The sequence below is a fragment of the Nyctereutes procyonoides genome, unplaced genomic scaffold, assembly GCF_905146905.1.
Source record: "Nyctereutes procyonoides isolate TBG_1078 unplaced genomic scaffold, NYPRO_anot_genome, whole genome shotgun sequence".
Lineage (NCBI taxonomy): Eukaryota > Metazoa > Chordata > Mammalia > Carnivora > Canidae > Nyctereutes > Nyctereutes procyonoides.
The window spans coordinates 18,891,382-18,915,133 of NW_026575139.1; the positions used below are offsets into that span (position 1 = coordinate 18,891,382).

Sequence of the window (23,752 nt, forward strand, 5' to 3'; positions counted from 1 at the left end):
TCACTTTGAGCATCTCCAGTTTTTCTTCTCACCTCCCTGTTTCCCCATAGGTTGGCCCTTTCCAAGACTCAGCCATCTTCTTTTGTCTTTTTCCTCCTCTGTTGATAACCTGTTCCCTCGCTTGGCTTCATGTATCATTGTGTGTGTGTGTGTGTGTGTGTGTGTGTGTCAAATCTAACTTTTTACCCCTGATTTTTTTTCTAGGCCCCAGATCTCCATTTTCTGTACTCACCCTTTTGTTTCACAATCCTTGAATGTTAGCACATTCCCGAAGAAAACTCACTGCCACCTCCACTCCCAATTAATTCCATGTTCCTCCTTTCCTTAGGGTATTTCTCAGGCCCATCTCTGCCCTCAGTTTGGCTACCATCCTCCTCTTCACCCAGGCGTCATTGTATTTCCTTTCACTGTGGTTTCTTTTGTTCTGCTGAATGGAGAATAAGCTCAAGGATTCCTATGGCTGTAGGCATGTACTTCCGTCTTCTTTCCCAATCAGGGTTTTCTCCTGAGCATTTGACATTTCCCTGCTTTTTGTTAAGTGTGGATGAGTGCTGGAAAGATGTGTGTGGAGCTGCTGGATTGCATGGCTTTAAGGGCAGCATTCCCATAAAGAGGCACCATTGCCATTGCATTGCACGTACGTGAATGGTGCCTCCCAGAGCTGAGCAGCGCAGTGCTGCAGGGGTGTTAGAGCGCCAGGGGATGGAGAGCTGGTTAGGGTTTCTGGGCAGGGGGAGGGATGCTGACAGGTAGAGTGGCAGGGAAAGAGTTAAGGGGAGTTGGCAGTGCAACCAGGAGGAAAGTCATATTTCTATGAAAGAGGGGACATATGGGGAAATAGTTTTTCTCTTCGTCCTTTACCTGAGAGAATAAATCTCTGTTTTTCTCGGCAAATCTGCACTGAGCTGACTTCATTTAGAACCATTCACCAAGCTGGAGATCTGTGGTTTAGAGCTTAATTTTCCTCTAATTCTTGTTATTGTTGATAGAGGGAACATTTGTAGGAATTTCTGAAATGAAGGGTCCACGTTGCTACCACTGTCCCGATAAATTGGAATAATCCTAGATTCTCTTGTCACAACTCACAACTGGACTCTTTTAGATAAGGTCTCCTCCATATGGCCCAAAGGGATTGGTGACAGTGCTGGTCACACTGCTGCCCCATTTGCTGAAACAGTTGGGATGATTTGGACACACCAGAAGTGGGAGGAAACAGGTAGCAGCAGTGTCCACTGTTCAGGGACCATTGGAGCATCTGTCCAGGCAAGTTGCTGTCTTCACTTGCACAAGTTGTGCCATGCACCCTTCACAGACACTGCTCACATGGGTGAACATGTGGATGGAGTCCTAGAGTTGACCTGTGTGATGTCCCTGCCTCCCTACCTTCTCTTGGTAGTCATTTCCAGGCCAACTAATGCCTCACATCCAGCTGGCCAGGCCATTTCCTATGTCAGGCTGAAGCTCACAGCACTACTTCCTTTCCCCCCTAAATTTCTAAGGTCTCCCCCTTCCTTCCACTTTCACTTCCTGAATGCCATGACCACAGGAATGAAATCAGCAAGTTCTTGCCTTGTCTCTGCCAGGCTAACTCCTACTCACCCTTAGTAGAAATAATGATGGTAATAGATAACATTAATGGGATGCTTTTTTTTTAAGATTTATTTATTTATTTTGGAGAGACAGAGGACACACGTGTGGGCAAGCCAGAGGGTTGGGCAGAGGGAGAGGGAGAGAGGGAGAATCTCCAGCAGATTCCCTGCTGAGCAGGGAGCCCTACTTGGGGATGAATCTCATGACCCCGAGTTCCTGACCCGAGCTGAAATTGAAAGTCAACACCCAACTGACTGAGCTGCCCAGGCGCCCCAATGGGATGCTTATTATTCCCTGAACTGAAAGTCTCACATACAGTATCTTTTTTCATTGTCATAGGACTCTCTGAAACTATTAGGTAAAATTCATATTTAGAGAGTTTGAACCATGATTCTCCTGATTATAATTAACAACGAGGGGCGTGGCCTGCCTGACTGCAAACAGAGCTTGTGCTCTGAATCAGTGTGCAGTTCATCTTCCTAAGACCCATGCTTGATATAGCCTTTTCTAGGAAGCCTCCCTAGGCTCCTTTGCCCCTGTGACCCTTGGTCATCCTCCATAGTAACCCATGCTGTCATTCAAGTTCAGAGCCTCTCAGAGGTAGTGGAGAGAGACCTAAGTTCCTTCCTTTTTCTGAGGTTCCCAATATTTTAAAGACTGAAGAAGTTTCAAGACAGAGTCAGAAAATATGACTTTTCTTGTATATTTGCATTTAACCAAATTCAAGCTTTTAATGCATACTAATACACAGAAACCCACAATGAAACATAATTTTGCTACGCACGAGCTAACTATAGGAATTATAAATGCTGGCCATTAAACCCTCTAGGCAGAATGGTTTGGTCATGGGGCATGAATTGAAGATTGTAGGAGGCACCTCTTTCAATCCTTTCAGTATATTCCCATGACTAAATGTGCCTAAATATGTGCTTCTACTTTTAATAATATTAAAGTCCTTGGGGCACCTGGGTGGCTCAATCAGTTAAGCATCCAACTCTTGATTTCAGCTCAGGTCTTGATCTCAAAGTCGTGAGTTCAAGCCCCGCATTGAACTCCCACTTAAAAAATATACAAACATTCAAGTCATGAGTATGAGGTTGTTGACTAAGTGGCCTTTCTGGCTTCTGTAATGTGTATTTTTCTATCCCTAAAACTATCACAGAGTCAGGGGCTGGCATTACATTGTAGGCTCTCAATTCTTGTTGGGTGACTGAATGAATGAGTCCATGATTGCTAAAGAACAGTCTGAGAATTTAGAATGATTTTGGAGTCCTAGCACTACCATTTACTAGCGCTGTGACTTTGAGCAAGTTGCTTAATCTCTCTGTTCTCAGCTTTTGTCATCTCTCAAGTGGTGATATTACTAATAGTACCTACTGCGGAAGGCTGGTCGGAAGAACAAAGGGGGTGGGTGTGCCTCATCAGATGATGGAAGTGAGCTTGCCCCGAAGAGTGCTTGGGGCAGGGTGGGGGAGGTGGGAGTAGGTCTGCGGGCATCATAGTTAATAAAGGGAGAGCTCCTCCAGCTGCTGCCCTGCCCTGTGCTGAGCCTCCCCAGCCGGCCGTGCAGAAGACTGATTGGTGGCTCCAGGGGAGCTGCCAAAGCATCTGACTGTTGTCAGGGCCCTCACCCTTTCCTCATTCTGCTGCTTGATTGACAGCACCGTGCAGACCTTACTTTTGGAATAATGCTGCAATCTACTGACTACTCTCACCCACATTGTCTCACATAATAATTATTCAGAATTGTAAAATTGCCTGTGGTTTCAGGAAATTCCTGCCTTTGTTATAACATGCCTGGTACCTGCCCCTCTCCTGCTGACAGAGTTAGCACTGAGGCTATTTGCTCCTGGAATTACTAAATTCTTTAGCAGCATTTTCCTCCCTTCCTTTTTTCCCCCCTCCAAACCTGGGATTCCAAGCATCTCATGAAGAACATTCTATTCTAAACTTTTTCTGTTACCACGTGGCCAGGTATAGAATGGCCTGGCTTGTCCAGAACCTCTACCTCTTGCATGCCCACGTGTAGAAGAGCAGAGCACAGCAGCACTCCCTAACTTGGGCTCTCTCCTCTTTGCTGTGTGGTTGGAGTCACATAGTCCTGGGATCTGAGTGGAGCTTTATGGTGTGCCTCCACACTGCCAACGCATATGAGAATATCGGCCACCTTCCTCTTTGGCTACGTTTCTCTCTAGATGATCCAATCCATTCCGTGTACTGACAACTTTCCAGTTTACATCTCTATCCCTGAGCTCCAGATTTGCATGTTTACGCAGTTGGCATCTTTCTTGGATGTCTAATAAGCATCCCGCATGCATCACATTTAAAAATAAATATTTATTTTACCTCTAAATTCTGACTCTTTCCCTCAACCCAGTCAATGGCAGCATACCATCCAACCCAGTCCTCGACCAGAATCCATGAGTTACTATTCCACCTTTTTTCTCCCTACATATGGCATCCATCAGAAACCTGTAGTCTCTACCAACAGTATCTATCTCAGATATACTGCATTGTCTCCATCTTCATTGCCCTCACCCAGATTCTGGCTATTGATTTTTTTTTTTCAGGATAAAAGAAATTACTTTTGTTTTCAATTGCAGTGTACTAACTGACGTTAGTTTTATGGTATCTTTATTACCCTATACACTTATAATCAGTAGTAAGTTCTTAATGCTTTGACAAAAAGTTTTAAAGATCACAAAAAATCATATTTTTCCTTTTTTTAAAAATATTTTATTTATTTATTCATGAGAGAGAGAGAGAGAGAGAGAGAGAGAGAGAGAGAGGCGGGGGCAGAGACACAGGCAGAGGGAGAAGCAGGCCCCATGCAGGGAGCCTGACATGGGACTCGATCCCAGGTCTCCAGAATCAGGCCCTGGGCTGAAGGCGGCACTAAACCACTGAGCCACCCGGGCTGCCCATATTTTTCCTTTTGATTATGAAAATTGCTTTGCATAGCTTCAGCTTACATGGTCATTTTTTAAGAAGAAAATAATTTTAAAAATTGTGTTCTAATACATATAAAATTTACCCTCTTAATCATTTTTAAGTGTATGATTCAGTGGCCTTAAGTCCAGGCACGTTTTAGGACAAGCAACCTTACCATCTATTTCCATAACTCTTTTCATCTTTCAGAACTGAAATTCTGTACCCATTAAATACTACCTTTCCACTCTCCCCACCCCCACTCACTTCATCCTCTAGCAGCCACCATTCTGCTGTCTATTTCTGTGAATGTAACTACTCTAGGGACCTCATATAAGTGGAATCATATGGTATTTATCCTTTTGTGAACAGGCTTATTTCACTTAACATAGGTCCTCAAGGTTCATTCACATTGTAGCAGAATTTCCTTCCTTTTGAAGGCTGAATAATATTCCATTATATTTAGATACCACATGTTGGTTATGCATAACTCCATGGATGGGCACTGGAGTTGTTTTAGGCTCCCATTACCTACCTACTTACCTACTTACCTACTTACCTACCTACCTACCTTCCTTCCTTCCTTCCTTTTTATTAAAAAGATGCATTTATTTTAGAGAGTGTGCAAGTATGAGTGGAAGGAAGGGAAGTGAAAGAGAATCCCAAGCAGACAGCCCATTGAGCACAGAGTCCGTTGACATAGGGCTTGATCTCATGACCCTGACATCATGACCTGAGCTGGAACCAAGAGTTGGACATTCAACTGACTCTGCCACCCAGGTGCACCTTCAGGTTGCCATCATCTTTCATCTCAATAATATGAAAGATTCCTAATTGTTCTTCCCACTTCCACTCTTTCCCCTTCTAAACTGTTCTCCACTCAGTTTCTGCAAAGGTGAATTAAATTTTGTTGTTCTTTAAATCCTACATTGACTTCTCATTGTGCTCAGCATAAAATCTGAACATCTTGGTTTGGCTTGCAAGACCCTGTGTTCCTAAAAACAAATTGCCTTTACAACCTGTTCTTAGGCTTCAGTCATCCTTGCTCTCACTCTGCTCCCAGTTCAAGATTTTTCTTGTTTGTTGGTTTGTTTCTATCTCAGACTCTGCCTTTGGTTCCCTTTACCTTGAATACTTTCTACTTCTTGTACAGTCATGCTTGGCTTCTTCTCATCCTTGAAGTAGTAATTAAATATCACTTCTTTAGAGAGATACTCTCCTGTCACCCTAATAACTAGGATCCCTTGTTATTCCTTGTCTTAACCCTGTATTAATTTGTAGGTAATTTACTTAGAGTGGACTTGTTCCATTCTTTTTTTTTTCCCCCTCTTGAAGGCAGGGTCTGTATTTATCTCATTTACTTTTGTATCCTGAACATCTAGCAGGTCTTTTCTAATAACAATTTGGTGGATGAATTAATAAATATCCTATTTTAAAAAAAGTTTTAGGGACACCTGCTTGGCTTAAGGTGTGATCTTGGGGTCCCAGGATCAAGTCCCACTTTAGGCTCCTTGTAGTAAGCCTGCTTCTCCCTCTGCCTATGCCTCTTTCTCTCTCTCTCTCTCTCTCTCTCTCTCTCTCTCTCTGTGTCTCTCATGGATAACAAATAAAATCTTAAAAAAAAATAACTTAAAAAAATAACTTTTTGGAGAGAGAAATCCTATGTAGTATGTGCCAAAGTGCTACATGAATAAATTTGTGTTCTTTTGGTATTATATTATTTTTTATTTATTCCCTACTGGGGATAACAGTTGATGTCATTTGAAGTTCAGTCCCTTATCCATACTGGGAAGTTATTTTTTTTTAATTTTTTATTTATTTATGATAGTCACAGAGAGAGGCAGAGACACAGGCAGAGGGAGAAGCAGGCTCCATGCACCGGAAGCCCCACGTGGGATTCGATCCTGGGTTTCCAGGATCGCGCCCTGGGCCAAGGGCAGGCGCCAAACTGCTGCTCCACCCAGGGATCCCTGGGAAGTTATTTTTAAAAAAGGTTTTGTCCCTCAAGATTTGGAGCTCTTGAATAATTCTCCTCCCATTTTAAGCCCACAAGATGAGTGGGTTCTCCATCCAGAGCATCACAAAGTTGAAATTAAGGGTCAGCTCACTGTATGCTCATTTGGAACTCAGTCTTCTTCAAGCATATGCTTGTTGTTGGTAGGATTCAGTTCCTTGTGGTTTTAGGATTGTAGTCACCCTGTGGTCATCTTTGTCTTAGCAATGGGGAAACCTTCCGCTCACACTTTGAATCTAACTACTTCTTTTGCTTGCAGTGAGAGAAAACTTCTTTTAGTTATCCTAAGGTTAACTGTTTAGCAACCGTAACTGCTAAAGTTACAGATCTGCAAAATTTCTTTTACTGTGCCGTATGACATAATCTTGCGAGTCGAACATGGTAGTGGAGATCTTGGGGGTCATCTTAGAATTTAGCTTGCCACAGTTAATCTAGAATTGCATCCGTCTGCATGTATCAGAAAACCTGATTATAGTAGTTTAAACAAAAACATTTTTTTTCACATAATAAATATAGAGATGAATGATTATAGATACTGGATCAGTATCAATAATGTCAGGGCCAATGACTATAGTTTTCTTGTCCTTTCATTTGCAGTTGCAGTGTGATTATCATAGTTCCCCTCATCATGACCATATTCAAGATAGGAAAAAAGAGAAAGGGAGAAGGATTGGGGCTGCATGAACATTGTCTGTTTACTGCATGGAGATATGTAATGCAAAGCAAGACAAAGTGAAGACAAAAAACACTCTCAGAACTTTAGTTCTCACCATACCTCCCTCTATATTTCATTGACCAGAACTTGGTTAAATGGCCACCCTTGGTGCAAGGGAGATGGGAAGGCAGGAATAGAAACTTTTTTGCTTGGCTTAACCAATAACAACCCATCCCCTGGGGCTGGATCAGGAGAAGAAATGGATGTTGGGGATCCAGCTAACACATTTGTTATACCTATTTTCTGAAAGGCAGAATGTGGTGTTGTGGGAAGAGTACAGAAGTTAGAGTCATGAGACTTGTGATCCTTTTCCAAATCTGTCATGGTTCACTGTGCGACCTTAGGTTAGTCAAGCAACCTCCCTGAGTCAGTTCATGTCTCTATCAAATGAGAAAAATATGTTTTACCTATCTCGAGGTTATTGTAAAAATGAATTGAAATCAACCATGAATTGATTCGATGCAATTTTTTGCATCCTGGGAATATATGTTAATTGTAATATTTTGGTCAATATTTGGTATAAAAATAAGAATATATTTCTTTGATTCCAAGAAATGTGTGTATGTGTATATGTACATATGTATGTATACACACATATACATGTAAACATACATATTTAAAAATATTTTATGATCTCTAAAATGAGATGAGATGCATTTTATAATCAATGGTATCTTAGTTTCAATGATGTATAATAATATTTTGCTTAGCTTTTTGTAGAGTCTTAGGTTATGCCAAGGAAATATGACCACCATTGGGACTCTAAAGATTCCTATAGACCCCTTGGCAACTGTCAGTCTTTTTTTTTTAATAAAGATTTTATTTATTCATTTGAGAGAGAGAGAGCATGAGTGGAGGAGAGAGGCTGAGGGAGAGGGAGAACCAAACTCCCTGCTGAATAGGGAACCTGACACGAGGTTTGATCCCAGCACCTGGAGATTATGACCTGAGCCAAAGGCAGAGACTTAACCTTCTGAGCCATCCAGGTGCCCTGGAAACTGACAGTCTTATGATGGAACATGTCAAGTGATCGACTTATGGCTCTAAAATACAGATGGAGAGAAATTACACCAACTCCCTACCTTCATTCAGGATTCTTCATACAGTATTCCTATTCCAAATATGAAACTAAAGTAAGCCAAGAGGAGTTTACCAAGATGGAGTAAGCCAGGACCTCCTAAGAGTTTGAGGTACTAGAAAGTGTCCTGCAAACCCTAAAGCGTGACCTTCTGCTGGGGTTATTCATTACATTCTGAACGTAACATACTGTTCAGGCACCTGGGAATGTCCTTTAGGGTCACTGCCTCAGGAATGTACCAAAGATCAGATACAACCTGTGTTTCAGGCCAAGTGTGACATAGATCCTTGACTCTGAATGTGGAGCCATGGAGTTCTTTAATAACACAGCTATCAGAATTGTTTATTTTGAAGAAAAATCACATCATAGAATATTTGTAATTATAACTTTGGGATATATGTATTTATATATGTGTGTATGTGTATAATATAATAATGTGACTTTAGAGAGGACAAAAACAGATATCTAGGGATGGGAAATTACGGTGTATGTGATTGAAAGAGAAATAGGGGTGAGTTCATGGAGAATCACGGATACATACTGATGTTAATTAAAATATGATTTATGTTCCTTTTGGAGTTCTTATGTATGGTTTACTTGAGGCTGGGGTGTTTATTTTATTTGCCAATTTGCAGTGGACGAGGAGTAATCAGGTTTTTTGTTTTTGGTAACTTTTAAAGATTTATTTATTTATTTAAAAGAGCTTTTATTTATTTATTTGATATAGAGATAGGGCCAGAGAGCATTAGCAGGGAGAATGGCAGAGACAGAGGGAGAGGGAGAAGCAGACTCCCCACTGAGCTTCCCAGATGCCTCAAGAATAATATATTTAAATGGAAGAAGAGATGGTAAAAAGATAGCGCATACAACCAAAGCTACTTACCTTTTCCTTTTGGGAACATCAAAGCACCTGTTAATTAAAGACTGTGTATGTGTGTTTGTGTGTGTGTGTGTGTGTGTGTGTGTGTGTTCTCCAGTGTTCAGATTCTGTTAAAATGAACTCTCTTCTCTCCTAAAGGAAAAGACTTAAGAAGAAGGAAGAAAAGCAATGTTCCAAGTCTTGAATCTGATATAGGTCTTTGTCATAGGGTAATTGTGCCTTCCGGGCTTCTGTTTATTCTGAGAAATTATGAAACAAGTGGCATGGTTACTTTAACTTCATGATTAAATCTTTGTGATTTCTTTAGTCCACTGTGACAGAAGTCTCAGAGCACAAAACCATGCTTGATATTATTTTGTATCATACATTACACATTCTGAGTGCAGAATAGATGTTCAGGAAGTTGGTTGAATGTCTTGCTTTAGAAAAAAACCTTTGCAGAAATACATACAATCTATGCAGTCTTAGTTTCTTTTTGACCTTGAGATACTTGTCTTTGATCAGAAAAAGGCTGAGGCCTTACTTTAGGGTTTGGAATTGGCACGAGGATCTAGTTTGAGATGTTACTGCATAAACCCCAAACAGATGGCTGGATAGTGTTTGCCAGTAGCCTCAAAACCCAACAAGTGGATGCAGAAATGTCCAAAGTAGCTATCTAGTTGAATACATATGGCAAAGAGATATAAGGGGGAGATGGCTAAATTCTCAGATTTAAATAACCTTTTGGATCACTAACCAAACAAAAATTTGTTACACTATTATGAAGCATAGCTAACCAAACCAAACATTTTCTCAGCTCTGAAGGGATGGAATTAATCCATACAGCTATATGAAACCCTCCTTTCCTTTACATATGATTTATGAAAGTTTTCTAAAACTTTTAACTAACATTTCCAGGACATCACTATACAGTCACCCTAATTTAGATGATCTGAACTGGACTCTTTCTCTTTTTAAAAATGGTTGTCAGAGGGAATGTTTCCCGGGAAGATTTCCAATTTGGGCCATAACTGGTAACAAACTAGTCCTTGTGCATTGTACTACCATAAAACTACTGGACAATGTATGAGGCAACTATTTTCAAGTATTGGTCAATGGAAAGCACAGTATTTCAATCCTGAGAGAAGGAAAGCTCATGAGATGAGCCTGATGATCACTTTGGCTCTCTTCCAGGGGAGAGTTTCCTGATGTAGCATTGTATGCTGAAGTCTGCACTGAGCACAGCAGTCCTGCTGAGCTAAGGAAACAGATCAGAGTCTGGGGCAGTTGAAGCAGCTGGTATCTGCTGGGCAGGGCATTAGAATATAGAGAGTAGCAAGAGGAAGGGGGGAGCAGAAGTGTGTCTGGGTATACCCAGGGAATCCTTGGCCTGCCTGGAGTGCGCATGTACAAACAAAACCATAGGAGATTTACTAAAAGTGGTGGCTTCAAGGTTGAGAATGGAACAGAAATAGTAGAGATCAAGCAATACTAGGAGATGTTGGCAGTCTAGCCCAACCACATTGGAAAGACCTTCTTAACACATTATTAACATTCTAAGCATTCAGAAGAGACACAAAAATTTTATGTCTTAGGGGTAAGGAACATGCTTTCAAGCAGGATTGATAAAAATATTTTGTAGAGTTAGGTAGTAATTATTTTAGGTCCTGTGAGCTATACAGTATCTGTTTTAACTGCTCAACTTTCTATTGTAGAGCAAAAACAGCCATAGACAGTATGTAAATGAATATGCATGGTTTTGTCTCAATATAACGTTATTTGTGAAGAAAGGCAGAGGGCCAGCCTGTGTCATGGCTGTAGTTTGCCAGCTGCTCTAGAGTAAGACCTACTCTAAACCCACCCTAACAATGCCTAGAGCCAAGTGCTGTTGAAATCTGCCGTGGATATTGAGTTTGGAAGTTCAGTTCTGCTGCTGTCAGAGAGGCTTAGGAGACATCTTCTTTGGCTTTTTACGAATTCATCCAACAAAGTGAAGACCAAGCCCATACAGGATGAGTGTGAGCAAGCAGGTTAACTTCTGACAAAAATCAACTCTGCAGAGGAAGATCAAATCCAGAATATGTTCAGTGTATCAACAATTAGTAGGTATGCAAATAAATAGGAAAATATTAATTTTAATATTAAAATAATTTTAAAAAGTCAACAGAAACTAGTCCCTAAATGGCCCAGATGTTGGATATGGCAGACAAAACCTGTAATACAGCTATTATAAATATGTGTAAAGAACTAAAGGAAAATATTGTTATAAGGAGTAAACATACAGGGCATCTCAACAGAGAAATAGAAACTGTAAAAGAGTCTAATAAAAATTTTAGAATAGAAAAGTTGAATCATTAAGATGAAAAATTCACAGGATGAGATTAACAGGATATGAAGATGATAGAAGAGTCAACGAACTTGAAGAGAGATCAGTAGGAGAGGAAATAAAGCCAACTCCTCATCAGAAACAATAGAAACCAAAAGTCAAAATATGAAAGGAAAGGAAAAGTCAACCTTAAATTCTATGTCTACTGAAAAATATCCTTCAAAAACAAAGATGAAATAAAGAGTGGAGTATTATAGAGCCATGCTGTTCAGTAGAAATAGAGTACAAACTACATACATATTATTTTAAATTTCCTAGTTGCCCCATTTAAAAAATGTTAAAGGAAACAGGTGAAATTAACAGTATGTTCTATTGGGCCCAATAAATCTAATATATTATCTTTTCAACATGTAATCAATGTAAAAATTATTAAGTAGATATTTTACACATTTTTGTACTCTCTGAAATCTGGTATATATTTTATACTTAAAGAACAACTCAGTTTGGACTAGCTACATCTTAATAGTTACTTGGTGTCTTGTGGCTACTGTGTTGGAATTGGATAGCAGAGTTTTAGATCAGAAAGAAAAGGAAATGAACATGTTGCCTATGTCTAGAATGTTCCTTAAGCTATCTTATATACAGCGTGTAAATTAACCTTAGCAAAACATTGCCTGCTCGAAACCCTGAGGAGTGGTAAAACAAGTTAATCTGCTCATTCACTAATTCAGCCATTTACTCGGTATTTACAAAATGCAAGACCCTATTCTAAGAGTAGAAGACATCAACAAGAAAACAATCTAATCCCCTTTCTCAGGGAGCTTACATGCTAATTAGCATGAGAGCTGCATTGGCAAATAATGTCATTATAATTTGATAAATTAATGTAAGTGAGACACTGTAAGTACACAGAAGATATGGGGGATAAGGGGCAAGTGGGATTAAGGAGAGTCCAGGAAGGGTACCATGTATCAGAGTTCTTGGTTGTAAGCAACAGAAACTGACTCTGCCTAACACAAGGAGGAAAGGAGTCTATGGCTCTGAGGGGCCATTCAGGGGTTTTTAAGCAGAGCTGTGGCATGGGCATTTCAGCTTTTAGGAACAACACTCTGGCACAGTAGATTGGGTAGTACTTTGGAGGGATGTGACCAAGAAGGCAGGGAGAAAGGTAAGATGCTGGTGCTTATCTAGGTGAGAGACAGTGAGGGGCTGAATCAAGGCCCTTGGGAATGGAAAAGGTAGCTTCAAGAGGTCAAACTCATTCTGGAATGTAGAGCTGTCACTGTTCTAACGCCTCCTTTTCCAGTGCACTCAACACCATGCCTATCATCTCCTCCCATAAACACAACATAACTCACTGACATCTAGACATGCCAGTCCTGCTCCCCCTTCCTAAAATGGCTTTGCCCCTCCACTGTTTTGCTCAGAGCCCTCCCTTCCAATTTAAGGGGTAGCTCATGACTATGACTGCCTGCTGCTCAGTAGTCTCTTAATTAATTCCTTGATGCTCTACGGTTATTGTTTTGATGGATAACCTGTCAAAATAGGTTAGAGAACTGACTGTGTTACTGTTTTATGTGGCTGCCATACCCCTCTGCCATCTGCTGTAAGCTGCTTGAGGCCAGTGATGCTGTCTTGTTCTCCCTTGTGCCATCTGGCCCTAAAATGGGCCCAGCACAGAGAGCTCAGTACACATTCCTGATAATGCTGACCCCTGACATCACCCAAGACACAGGGGTCCTATTGTGGCCGATGGTTTCCATCTCTAAGCTTCTTGTCAGTGCAGTCTGAGGAACATTAATCTCGCATAGGCACATTTCTTCAGTCACTCTCCATTCTTCAACCCTAGGTAGCTCCATTTCCAACGGAACTGTTCTCAGCTGGTAAGGCTACCAATCCTCTCTCCCCACATTTCCTCCGTAGGCACCTCAGCTTTCATCAGACTGACCTCTTCACTGGCCTAGAAACAAGCCCACTTATGATGATCCTCTGTCCCAAGTTGTGCTCAGATATTCTTTCTCTTCCCTTCTGCTGGTCCAGATGTGAGGATATCCTTCAAATCCTAGAAATCTGCTCAGTTCTTTACAGTTCCAGTCCTTGCAGATCTCTCTATGGCTAAACAGCATTTCTGGTGTGTCCTGCAGCAGGATGATTTCCAGATTTGTTGTTTGCTCTTCTTTGTCCCCAGCTAGATTGCAAGCTGCTTGAGGGTCACTGTCTCAAAGGGTGCTTTGTATATTTCCAAACACATAGGGCTCTTGAATGTGTATCAGGATTGGCACAAAATAGGTCCATTTCTGTGACTCCCATTTTATTAGCCAACTGTGTTTTCCATCCTCAGATTTTAGTGTGTAAGGGATGCTGAGAAAGAAGCTGCTCTCTGAAGTGGCAACCCAGAGACTTCAATGAAACTTGTAGTGCCTCTTGGTCAATCCTGCTGCTGATACTGAGTCACTCCCCATTTGTGGTGATTTTAAACCTCACTTTATGATTCACATTCTAAAAATGGGGTGAGGTTTTCACAGCGAACCCAATTCCAGTGTGAACTTAGCCTCACAATTATTGGGTTCCTCTGTGGTTTCCAGCTGCTAGCACAGCACTCTGCATGGTCAAGCATCTTGTGGCTTATTGGATATGGCTGTTGTCATGGCAAGTACCCAGAATCCATTTCACAGGATTATGATAGAGGGATCCCTGTAATAAATTTGTTCCACTAGGCTTTTTTGGGACTGTTTATTATCTGTAACCAGTCCATATCTGGACCTGGGATGGACAAGCTAAGGAAGTGTAGGTAAAGCTTTGGGGCTCTTTCATTCATGCTTTGAGTAGTAGTCTCTGTTCCTTAGCTAGACTGTGCCCTTGTCTGTAAAGAGGAGGTCAAGTGCTTGACTCCATATAACATCTGGGAGAATTGCTCTAAAAATGATTGAAAAGAGAAATCCCTAATGCCAGCATATGTAAATGACAGAAATGGGGTAGTTTTATGAAATTTGTATTCTAGTCCCAAGACTTCCACTAATGCGCTGCGTGACTTCTGGCATGTAATTTAACAACAGCAGCGACTGCTATTGCTGACATTCATAAGGAGTTTGGACTGGGGCTTGGCACGTAGTAAGACCTCTATGTTATAGAGGGTTCATTACTCCCAGTACTAAGCACTCTGTGTATATTCTCTCTCTTAATCCTTAAAATTATAAAGTGAGTCTTGTTGTTCCTACTGTACAGGGGTGAAATGAGGCTTAAAGGCTGTATAGGATTCAAGTCCCAGGCCCATGCTCTCATCCTGTGTTGCTATGTTTGATTTCCTTGGGTCTCCATTTACTCATCTGTGAACTTGAGAGTTGGACCTTTGGTCTTTAAAACCTTTGAGCTCGAAAATTTCTCAGTATTTGTCCCATTGCCCTCACCCTTTTCCTTCTCCTCTCGTCCCCTCCCCCACCCACACTCATCTGTGAATTTTGCTGGATTCATCATCACGGGGTCAGGAGGATGTTTTTCCCATTGAGCTATGACGCTGCATGTGTCAGCACATGGACTTGTGTTGTGGCTTTTTGTTGTTGCTGGACTTGGCTTACATGCTGCTGTTGTAGGGAGAGGAGGAGCCTGACTCTACTATTCTGCTGTCTTATCTTGGCCTGCAGCCACCAACACACTGAGCGACCTTAGTGTTTGATGGGACTTGAGAACAGCTTGAAGGGAGAAGTCCGTTGGAGTCAGCTTTAGGGTCTTTGGGCTCTGCGTGGTTCTCTGATGAGGTCTGGTTTTGGAACACTGTATTCTCCAGGCTGTTTGCATACGTCTGGTCCTATGGTTGGTAAGAATCTTAGGAGAGGGACTTGGAAGAAAGATTTCCAGGCTTTCCATTCTCTGCACAGCTGGAGTATCCTGGCAGATTTCCACATGGGGATTTTCGCAGATTGTTTCATTATGGTTCTGTTGTAATTGGTGTTTGTAAAGTAGTTTAGTTGGGGGAGTTTGCATATATTCTAGTGGGGTTTTTTTTGTTTGTTTGTTTTGTTTTTTTGTTTTTGTTTTTGGTGTGTGTGTGTGTGTGTGTGTGTGTGTGTTTGTGTTCCAAAGATCAGCGTGTTTTGGCACTAGAAGACCTAGGTTTTAGCGTTGTATTGATCACTTCCTAGCTTGGTGCATCTAACACACCTGATGTTATGGCCTCTAGTTGATGATTCTGTGGATAAGGTCTTAATCATGGAGGAAAAAGAGTCCTATTTGTCACTATCCTGGAATGTGTGAATTCTTCCAGTTAGAAGCCTGGAGGTAACATCTTAGGGCATCAAACAAGGGCCTCAAAACAATGAAGGTGATGGATAAATCACTCCTCTCACCCCAAATTTCTTCATCTGTAAAAGATTATAGTTATATCTGCTTTACTTAAATAAAATGGCTATCAAATCAAATGAAGTATGGTATGAAAATATGTTTCTGGGGGTGCCTTGGTGGCTCAGTTGATTAAATGTCCAACTCTTGGTTTCAACTCAAGCCATGATCTCACAGTTGTGGAATTAAACCCTAAGTTGGGCCATGCTCAGTGCGGAGTCTACTTCAGATTCTCTCTCCCTCTCATTCACTCTCTCTCTCTCTCAAATAAATAAAATATTTTAAGAAATATTTTTAAAATATGTTTCTAAAAATTATAAATGTATGAAAGCAGTTATTTTTAGGCAGTATTATACAGGGGAACTGTTTTAACAACCAAAAAAGATAAAAACTATTAAATATTTCTATTCTGATTAACTCCAGCATAGATTATTTATAGCAGGCGATAACCTATACTAAAATTTCCTCAACATTTTATTTTATTATGCACCAGTCAGAAGGATATGGGTTAAATTATTCTAGACCAAAATGAATATTGTAAGTATTCCATTAATAAGAACTGATATTATTCAGGGCAAATAGTAGCTCTTTTGTGGAAACATTAATTTTTCATTGATTCAGATTTTATTAATTTATCATAAGAGCAAGAGCTAGGTTCAAACTGTAAATGGACATTAATAGTACAAACAGAATTATGAGTCTATTAAGTTTCTTTCTATATACATAGAACATAATTGTAATGTGAGTAAAGGCTAGACTTTTATGTACTAATTCAAATTGGCCTAGATTGAAAACGTGTTTTTTTGACTCACATTTTATAAAGCAAATATTCCCTTCCCCTTTACTCCAAATGAACAAGATGATTCCATTTCTATTTCTCTTGATTGGTAAACCATGCTTGGAGGTACCATCTGGAGATAGTTGGGTTTCTGCCAGGGATTTAAATCAAGCTTGCAAAGAACTACCTGCCTAAGGCAAAAAGTGCTATGATTTAAGAGGAAAGAACATGCTTTTATTTTACCATCTAGTAAAAGAGAGTGAAAGTACTTTGAAAAGTTTTTTGTTTCGCAGCAATAGCCTTATATTATAAATGAAAGTATTTCCAAAATATAATAATTGGGGAAATTTGGGAATCTGATTACTAAAATTTGCGTGATTATTTACAAGTCTGATACGAAGTCATATGCAGAGATCTTGATGCTAAAGGCAGATATTTCTGTATAAGAAGCGGCAACAAGACAGGGCAGAGACAAGTAATACAAGTTGAAAACCACCCAGACCTCCTCGTGGGCAGTGTTGAAAACCCTGGACCTGTGTGGATTGGAGATAATGTGATAGTTGTCCTTTTTCATTTTTATTATTTTTTTACACAGATTTCTGCTTGGCAGATTAGCCAAAGGCAAGAGGAGCTAATCTATGTTCTAAGTCTGCCCTCTGCAAGACCCTTATAACAGAGCCGAGGCCCGAAGTCCACCACGCCACCATACCTCCACCCCAGACATTACTCTGGGGTCTGCCTGAGACTGTCGGTGTGAAGATGACCAGTGCCTTCCTAGCATGACGACCTTGGACCATGTGATCGCTACCCACCAGTCAGAGTGGGTCTCCTTCAATGAGGAGCCACTCTTTCCTGTCCCTTCTGAGGGTAAGAAGTGCAGCAAAGAGCCACAACTGTTTATAATGACTTCTACTTGATCATTCTTTGGGTGGGATCTTAATATGTAAAAAAGAGCCAGTTTGTCACTTTCCTCAAGTGCAGATCTTTCCACTTTTTGAAGCCTGGGGGAAGTATTTTAGGAAACTTAGAGTCCCAAACAAGAGGGCCTGGAAATACCAAAAGTATTGGTGCTTTCTTCCAAGGAGCGTAAACTTCGTATTTACAAAGTACGTCATACTCAGCCTTATAGGGTGTTACTCCCAGTAGCAATTTGGATTTTCTCAGTTTTCAAAGCATAGTTGTGAAGCGTGACATGTGCTAGAGCCAGATTGCTTGGGCTTGGATGCTGGCTCTGTCACAGCTAAGTGATGTGCCCTTGGGTAGATGGTTTATTTAACCTCTCTGTGAAGTAGTTTATCTGTGTAGTAGGGGTAATTACAGTACCTTTCTCAGGAGGGCTGTGAGGATTAAATTAATTAATATATGTAAAGTGCTTAGAACAGTGCCTGGCACATGGAAAGAGCTCAGTTAATTGCCATCCATGATTATGGTGAAGCTGGCTAAATTGACTTCTAGGGACCTGCTGCTCAGGGATGAAGGTCAAGGTAGGGGACAGGAGATATTTGCAGAGCCTTGTCAAGTGAACCTGCTCCACTGCAGCTAGCACTGCTCAGCTTCATTTACAGCACCTGGAAAGTGTGAGTTGACAGGTGAGCTGTCCAGTATGGTGGCCATGTGGCTATTGAGTCCTTGAAATGCAGCTAGTCTGAATTGAGATGTGTTTTAAGTATAAAATACATCGAATTTCAAAGACCTAGTGAAAGTAAGATAATTCATTAGTAACTTTTATATTAATTATATGTTAGAATTACAACTTTTCAACATGCTGAGTTGAAATTTATATTACTAAAAGTAATTCACCTCCTTTACTTTTTTTTAATCTGGCTACTAAAAAAATTAAAATTACATATGTGGTTCAGCTTTTATTTCTGTTGGGCAGTGCTAGTCTAAAGCGTTTGGTTACGTGCAGGTAGACTAGTTTGTTTGGCTAATGATGGCAGAAAAAAGTTTTATGTTAGTACCTTTATTTTTAAAAAGTTTTCATATAATAAAATTGACCTCTTTTGGTATGCAGTGGTGAAACTTTAATCGATTTGTGTAACCACCGCCACAATTAGAATATAATTATTTAAATTTTTTGTTGTTGTTGTTTAAAAAAAATTTTTTTTGAAGGCCGTTAAGTATCCTAGGACCAATAAAGTGCTAGAAAGGTAGGGGAAGAGCCTCTGGGCCTCATTCGGCTGGATCGTCAGTACAGAGTTTGCACCTGGCAGTCCACAGACATGTATAGTTTGGACTGCATGGAGTTTGAAGTGTGAATTTGAATGTGAATGTATTTAGTCCAGACAGAAGCTCTCCTGTTCAGCCAAAGTCTCCATCAGTCCCTGTTGCCTTTTGCTTTTCTCCTTTGACTCAGCTATATTTCTGTGTGGCCTCTAAGCATTTTTGTGACCGCCAATCAGTGGAGTAGATGCTAGGATAATAGTGAATAAGGCTTCCAGTCTCAGCCTGCCTGGGTGCTGTTTGTAGGCATGCTGAGGTTATCCTTCGTATATACAATGTTAGGAAAACACTCCGTCAGCGTAGAGACAGGTGGGCGTGGGTGTTTCTGCACTCACCAGAATGGTACGTCTTGTGGTCACCCCTTACCTATCCTTGGATTTTCCTTCATGAGACAGTTTTGAAGAGTGGGCTTCCTCACATCGTTGATGGTGGTGTCCGGTATCTGTTTCAGGGGGCACCGAAGAGCATCTCCCAGCACTGTCATCCTACTCAGACCAGTCTGAGAGCTCCTCCGGGGAGAACCATGTGGCGGATGTAGGCTCCCAGGAGCTTTCCCACTCAGAGCAGGATGATTCCTCCGAAAAGCTGGGCCTCATTTCTGAAGCAACCTCCCCTCCTGGGAGCCCTGAGCAGCCCCCACCTGACCTGGCCTCGGCCATCAGCAACTGGGTTCAGTTTGAAGACGACACCCCCTGGGCTAGCACATCACCGTCTCAGAAGGAAACAGGTGAGACAGGTGGGAGGTTGAGAAGGGTTTTGGCTTAGGTCTGTGCTCACCAGGGGTGCTTTTCCAGGAGAGATCTACAGGGTTGCCAGGATTCTACTTTTACCAGAACCCTTTGGTGGCGGCCCTACAGGAGAGCTGGTGGGGATCTCATCTGGCTTAATTCTACAACTAGGCTTTGTTATTCAAGCATATAGAAGGATTTATGTGTTCTGGGTCATTTCTAGCCTTCTGTACTTGTGCCTGGATGTTGACCTGTCTTTGGAAGTATGCATATTTATTATCTATTAGGTTTTGGAATTATGTTTGCTCAGCACCCAAATTATAAGCTCCTTATGAGCAGAAATGAATGTCTTTCAGAATGTGGACCACCATCAATTTCTAATAGAGTCACTAGGTAAACATGGATATTCTTGTGTCCCAGACCCGTTAGAGCTAAATTTTCAAGAGTGGGGACTGTCCTTAATGATAATTCTCTTATTTTGTGGCACTTAAATAGCCAGAGGCTACCCTGGGGAGCTTAACAAAGCCAGAGAATTGTTCGTCCCCACCCTGGTCACCTGGCTGCTGATTCTGTTGTGTACCAAAGCATGCTAATGCTGACTGGATCACTTTTGTGACCATCTTAGTTCCCTATGCCCTGCATAACAAATTACCACAAACTTAGTGGTTTAAACAGCATAACTTTATTTTCTTACAGTTCAAAAGTCTGTAGTTCGAAAGTCCATGTATTGGACTTGGTGTCACTGGGCTAATTCAGAGTGTTGGCAAGGCTGCATTCCTTCCAGAAGGCTCTAGGGAAGAATCTGTTTTCCTTGCCCTTTCTAGCTTTTGGATGCTGCCCACATTCCGTGGCACATGTCCCCTTCCTCTGTCTCTAAAGCCAACATTGTTGCATCTCTCTGCCTTTCTTCTGTAATCACAGCTCCCTCTGATTTCTGCCTACCTCTTCCACTTTTAAGGACCTTGTGATTACATTGGCCTCACCAAGATAATCCAGGGTAATCATCCCATTCTAAGGTCCTGTACTCTTTCATATTTTTAAAAGATTTTATATTATATTTTAAAAGATTTTATTTATTTGATAGAGAAAGAGAGAGAGAGCACGAGCTAGAGGAGCGGCAAAAGGAGAGGGAGAGGAGCAAGCATACTCCCCACTGAGTGCGGAGCCCAACACAGGGCTCAGTCTCAGGACTCTGAGATCATGACCTGAACCAAAGTCAAACACTTAACTGACTGAGCCACCCAGGCGTTCCTATATTTCTTCTTATTTAAACATCATTTTCCCTTGTTATTTATCATTTGGTTGTGGTCTTCCTCAGAGCTTTTGTTCAGTAGTGCCCTAGATCAGTGGTGTCCACATGGAGAAATCTGCGTGTTGGCTGGATGGCTAGTTCTACGAAATGAGTGGTCATCTGATTCTTTTTAGTTTTTAGTCTAATCTGACAATATAGAAATGATTTGTCCATCAATGTCTCATTTGTCCACTCTAAAAAATGCTTCTCTTAGTTTATTAATTTCTAGCAAGAAGACCCTGGACCTCTTTTGGGCTACAGCTTCACCTTGTGTGTATTAAGTAAACTTTTTCTAATGGACAGCCCATGAATGAATAGAATTGGGGCAAGGGAGGTTCCTGGGTGGCTCAGCGGTTTAGCGCCTGCCTTCGGCCCAGGGCGTGATCCTGGAGTCCCGGGATTGAGTCCCACATCAGGCTCCCTGCATGGAGCCTGCTTCTCCCTCTGCCTGTGTCTCTGCCTCTCTCTCTCTCTCTCTCTCTCTGTGTGTCTCTCATAAACAAACAAATAAATAAACAAACCTTTAAAAAAATAATTGGGGCAAGGGAGATACTTGATGTGCTGTATTTAAATGTGCTGAAATCAGGAATCTGTTGGTGAGCTGTGAAATATATTGGTGTGTCTCAATGCATGTAGGTGGTGAAGTTCAGCCAGAAATAAGGAAAATCTGTAGAAACTGTTCATGACTTCTGCTGTCTTTCTAGCCATCTCAGTATCACCAGAACAAACCGATTCTCGTTCCTATAATGTAGTTGCAGTTTCTTTGTTTCTTCCTATTTTATTCCCGTGTCCTGTTTGCTTCTGTTACGTGCCTAGCACTTTCTAGTCAGACATCTCTATGTCAGGAGAAAGAGGAAAATGTGTATCTTAGACTTGGGGGAAGGAAAGTTTCCTCTACCCTCCAAAATTTCTTCTGGCTGGTCTAAGACTTCAGTTGACATGAGACAGATTCATAGGAGAAAAGAAAATATAATTTTGTACTTTGGGAACCCCATGTATAAAAAAGGTTCATAGGCTGGTAAATGAGGTGTATGTGCCATCCTGAGCTAAGGAGTGGGATAGGGGCCTGAGGCTTCAAAGGAGAGGAGGGCAGTTCCCAGGACAGTAAGAAGAGCAGATGTTTGGATGTTTGCCCTGCCATGCAGATGGGTCACTCAGGTAAAATTTATCTCTGGTAATAACCCTTATTCTGGGAAAGATACTCCAGTTAGATTCTAACTAGGTAGTTAAAGGAGGGGCAGTAGTTTCTCTCTAGCCTGCAGGATCTCCGTTGCCTTCAGCTCAAAATAGTCCCCATGCCAAGGTGGTTTTGGGGAGACCTATTTTGAACCCCTTCAGCCCTGTCCCATGCAACTTCTTTGTGAATATTTTTTGATGAGATGATCATGATCTTGACCTAAAAGAAAGAGGGAAAATGGGATGGATTAATGCTATTCCTCATCTGGATTTCTGGAAGCAGACAGTGAAACCTTCCATGGCCAGCTATTCCATACCTTCACATCTAGGCATGCAGGGAGAAGCTGGGAAAGATAGCAGATGTGTGCACACAAGTGGAGTAGTTAGGTGGAAAACTGTTTTCTGGGATACTCCTTTTCCATCCCCCCCGGGTCCCATTCCTGCACTGTTTACAGTTTTTCTGGCAGACGAAGAGCAAAAGAAGAAAAAAAAAACAACAAACCAAATAATCAAAAGAATTTATTTTTTAAGCTGTGCCACCTACAAATAAAACCAAGGGAGTGTTGGATTTCAGCCTGGAATGGCGTTGTACTACTTGCCCAAATTAAAATGCAAGGAGGCTGGAGGCACAGTTGAGTAAGGGACAAAGAGACTGTCATTTGTGGTAAATCTCTTATTTTTATAGCATCTAATCATCAGAAGCTACACTGGGGAACTTAAATAAGCCAGGAAGTCGTTACCCCCTACCTTGGTGACCTGGCTACTAATTTTATCTTGCACTGAAGCATACCCAGGTTGATTGGATAACAAGGAGCAACAGCTGAAGGGGAAGACTACTCCAGAAATGTTTTAAATCCACCAGGGCAGCAACTTTGTTTTGGATTTTGAGTAAGTGCCATTGTGGTTGGTCTGGAGAAAAGGAGACACATCATCTCTCTCAGAAAAATATGAATAAAATCAGTCAATGGAGTGACAAAGTCTTTTTGTAACCACACATAGAAGAGCAATGGCTGGCGTCAATTATTTGGACCTGAAGATGCTAGGAATGAGGAGCAGATAAAATCATGCCCTCTTTGTAAATATTATTTCCTCCATTAAAACCTCTGAAATTTCGTGGAGACCAAATGTGAAATTTGTATCTCTTTGATTTAACAAGAACACTTTGGCTCAGGCTATGTTGATAAATATTCTCTTTAAAAAGATTTTTATTAGAATCTTAACTGCCAAATACTCAAATTTAAGACTTAAAGTAGCCACAAGAATACTGTTCCCATCTTGGTCTGAAAATGCCGTGTGATTAAACTGGGTTACCCAGTGAAAAATGTCAAAAAATTTAACTGAAAACGTGTTTGCTGAACCTCAAACCTTAATGCATAGTATTCTGCTAAACCTTTAGAACAGCAGCAGAACACAGCAGATCTAAAGTGTTGAAACAAGCAAAGGGAAAAAAACCTACCAAACTTCTGGTGAATCTGTTCAAATCAAAATTGGATCTTTATATTGTTCTCTTAAGAAGTATTTTTGAGGGCAGCCCAGGTGGCTCAGTGGTTTAGTGCTGTCTTCAGCCCAGAGCCTGATCCTGGAGACCCAGGATCGAGTCCCACATTGGGCTCCCTGCATGGAGCCTGCTTCTTCCTCTGCCTGTGTCTCTGCCTCTCTCTCTCTCTGTGTCTATCATGAATAAAAAATAATAAAATAAAATAAAATAAAA

The 23,752-nt window shown here is 41.1% G+C and overlaps 1 protein-coding gene across 7 annotated transcripts in view; it reads left to right on the forward strand.

Moving 5' to 3' along the window:
* STON2 (stonin 2) overlaps nucleotides 1–23,752 on the forward strand; it is a 145,539-nt gene that overhangs the window by 16,527 nt on the left and 105,260 nt on the right. For 4 of the 7 annotated variants that reach the window (XM_055303652.1, XM_055303650.1, XM_055303649.1 and 1 more), the window contains 2 exons: nucleotides 17,219–17,490; nucleotides 19,298–19,573. In XM_055303652.1, the coding sequence (XP_055159627.1) occupies nucleotides 17,403–17,490; nucleotides 19,298–19,573 (364 nt within the window). In that variant the 5' untranslated portion in view covers nucleotides 17,219–17,402. Of the gene's footprint in view, nucleotides 1–15,094; nucleotides 15,325–17,218; nucleotides 17,491–19,297; nucleotides 19,574–23,752 lie in introns of those variants that run through there. The other 3 variants (XM_055303647.1, XM_055303654.1, XM_055303653.1) reach the window with 2 other exon arrangements.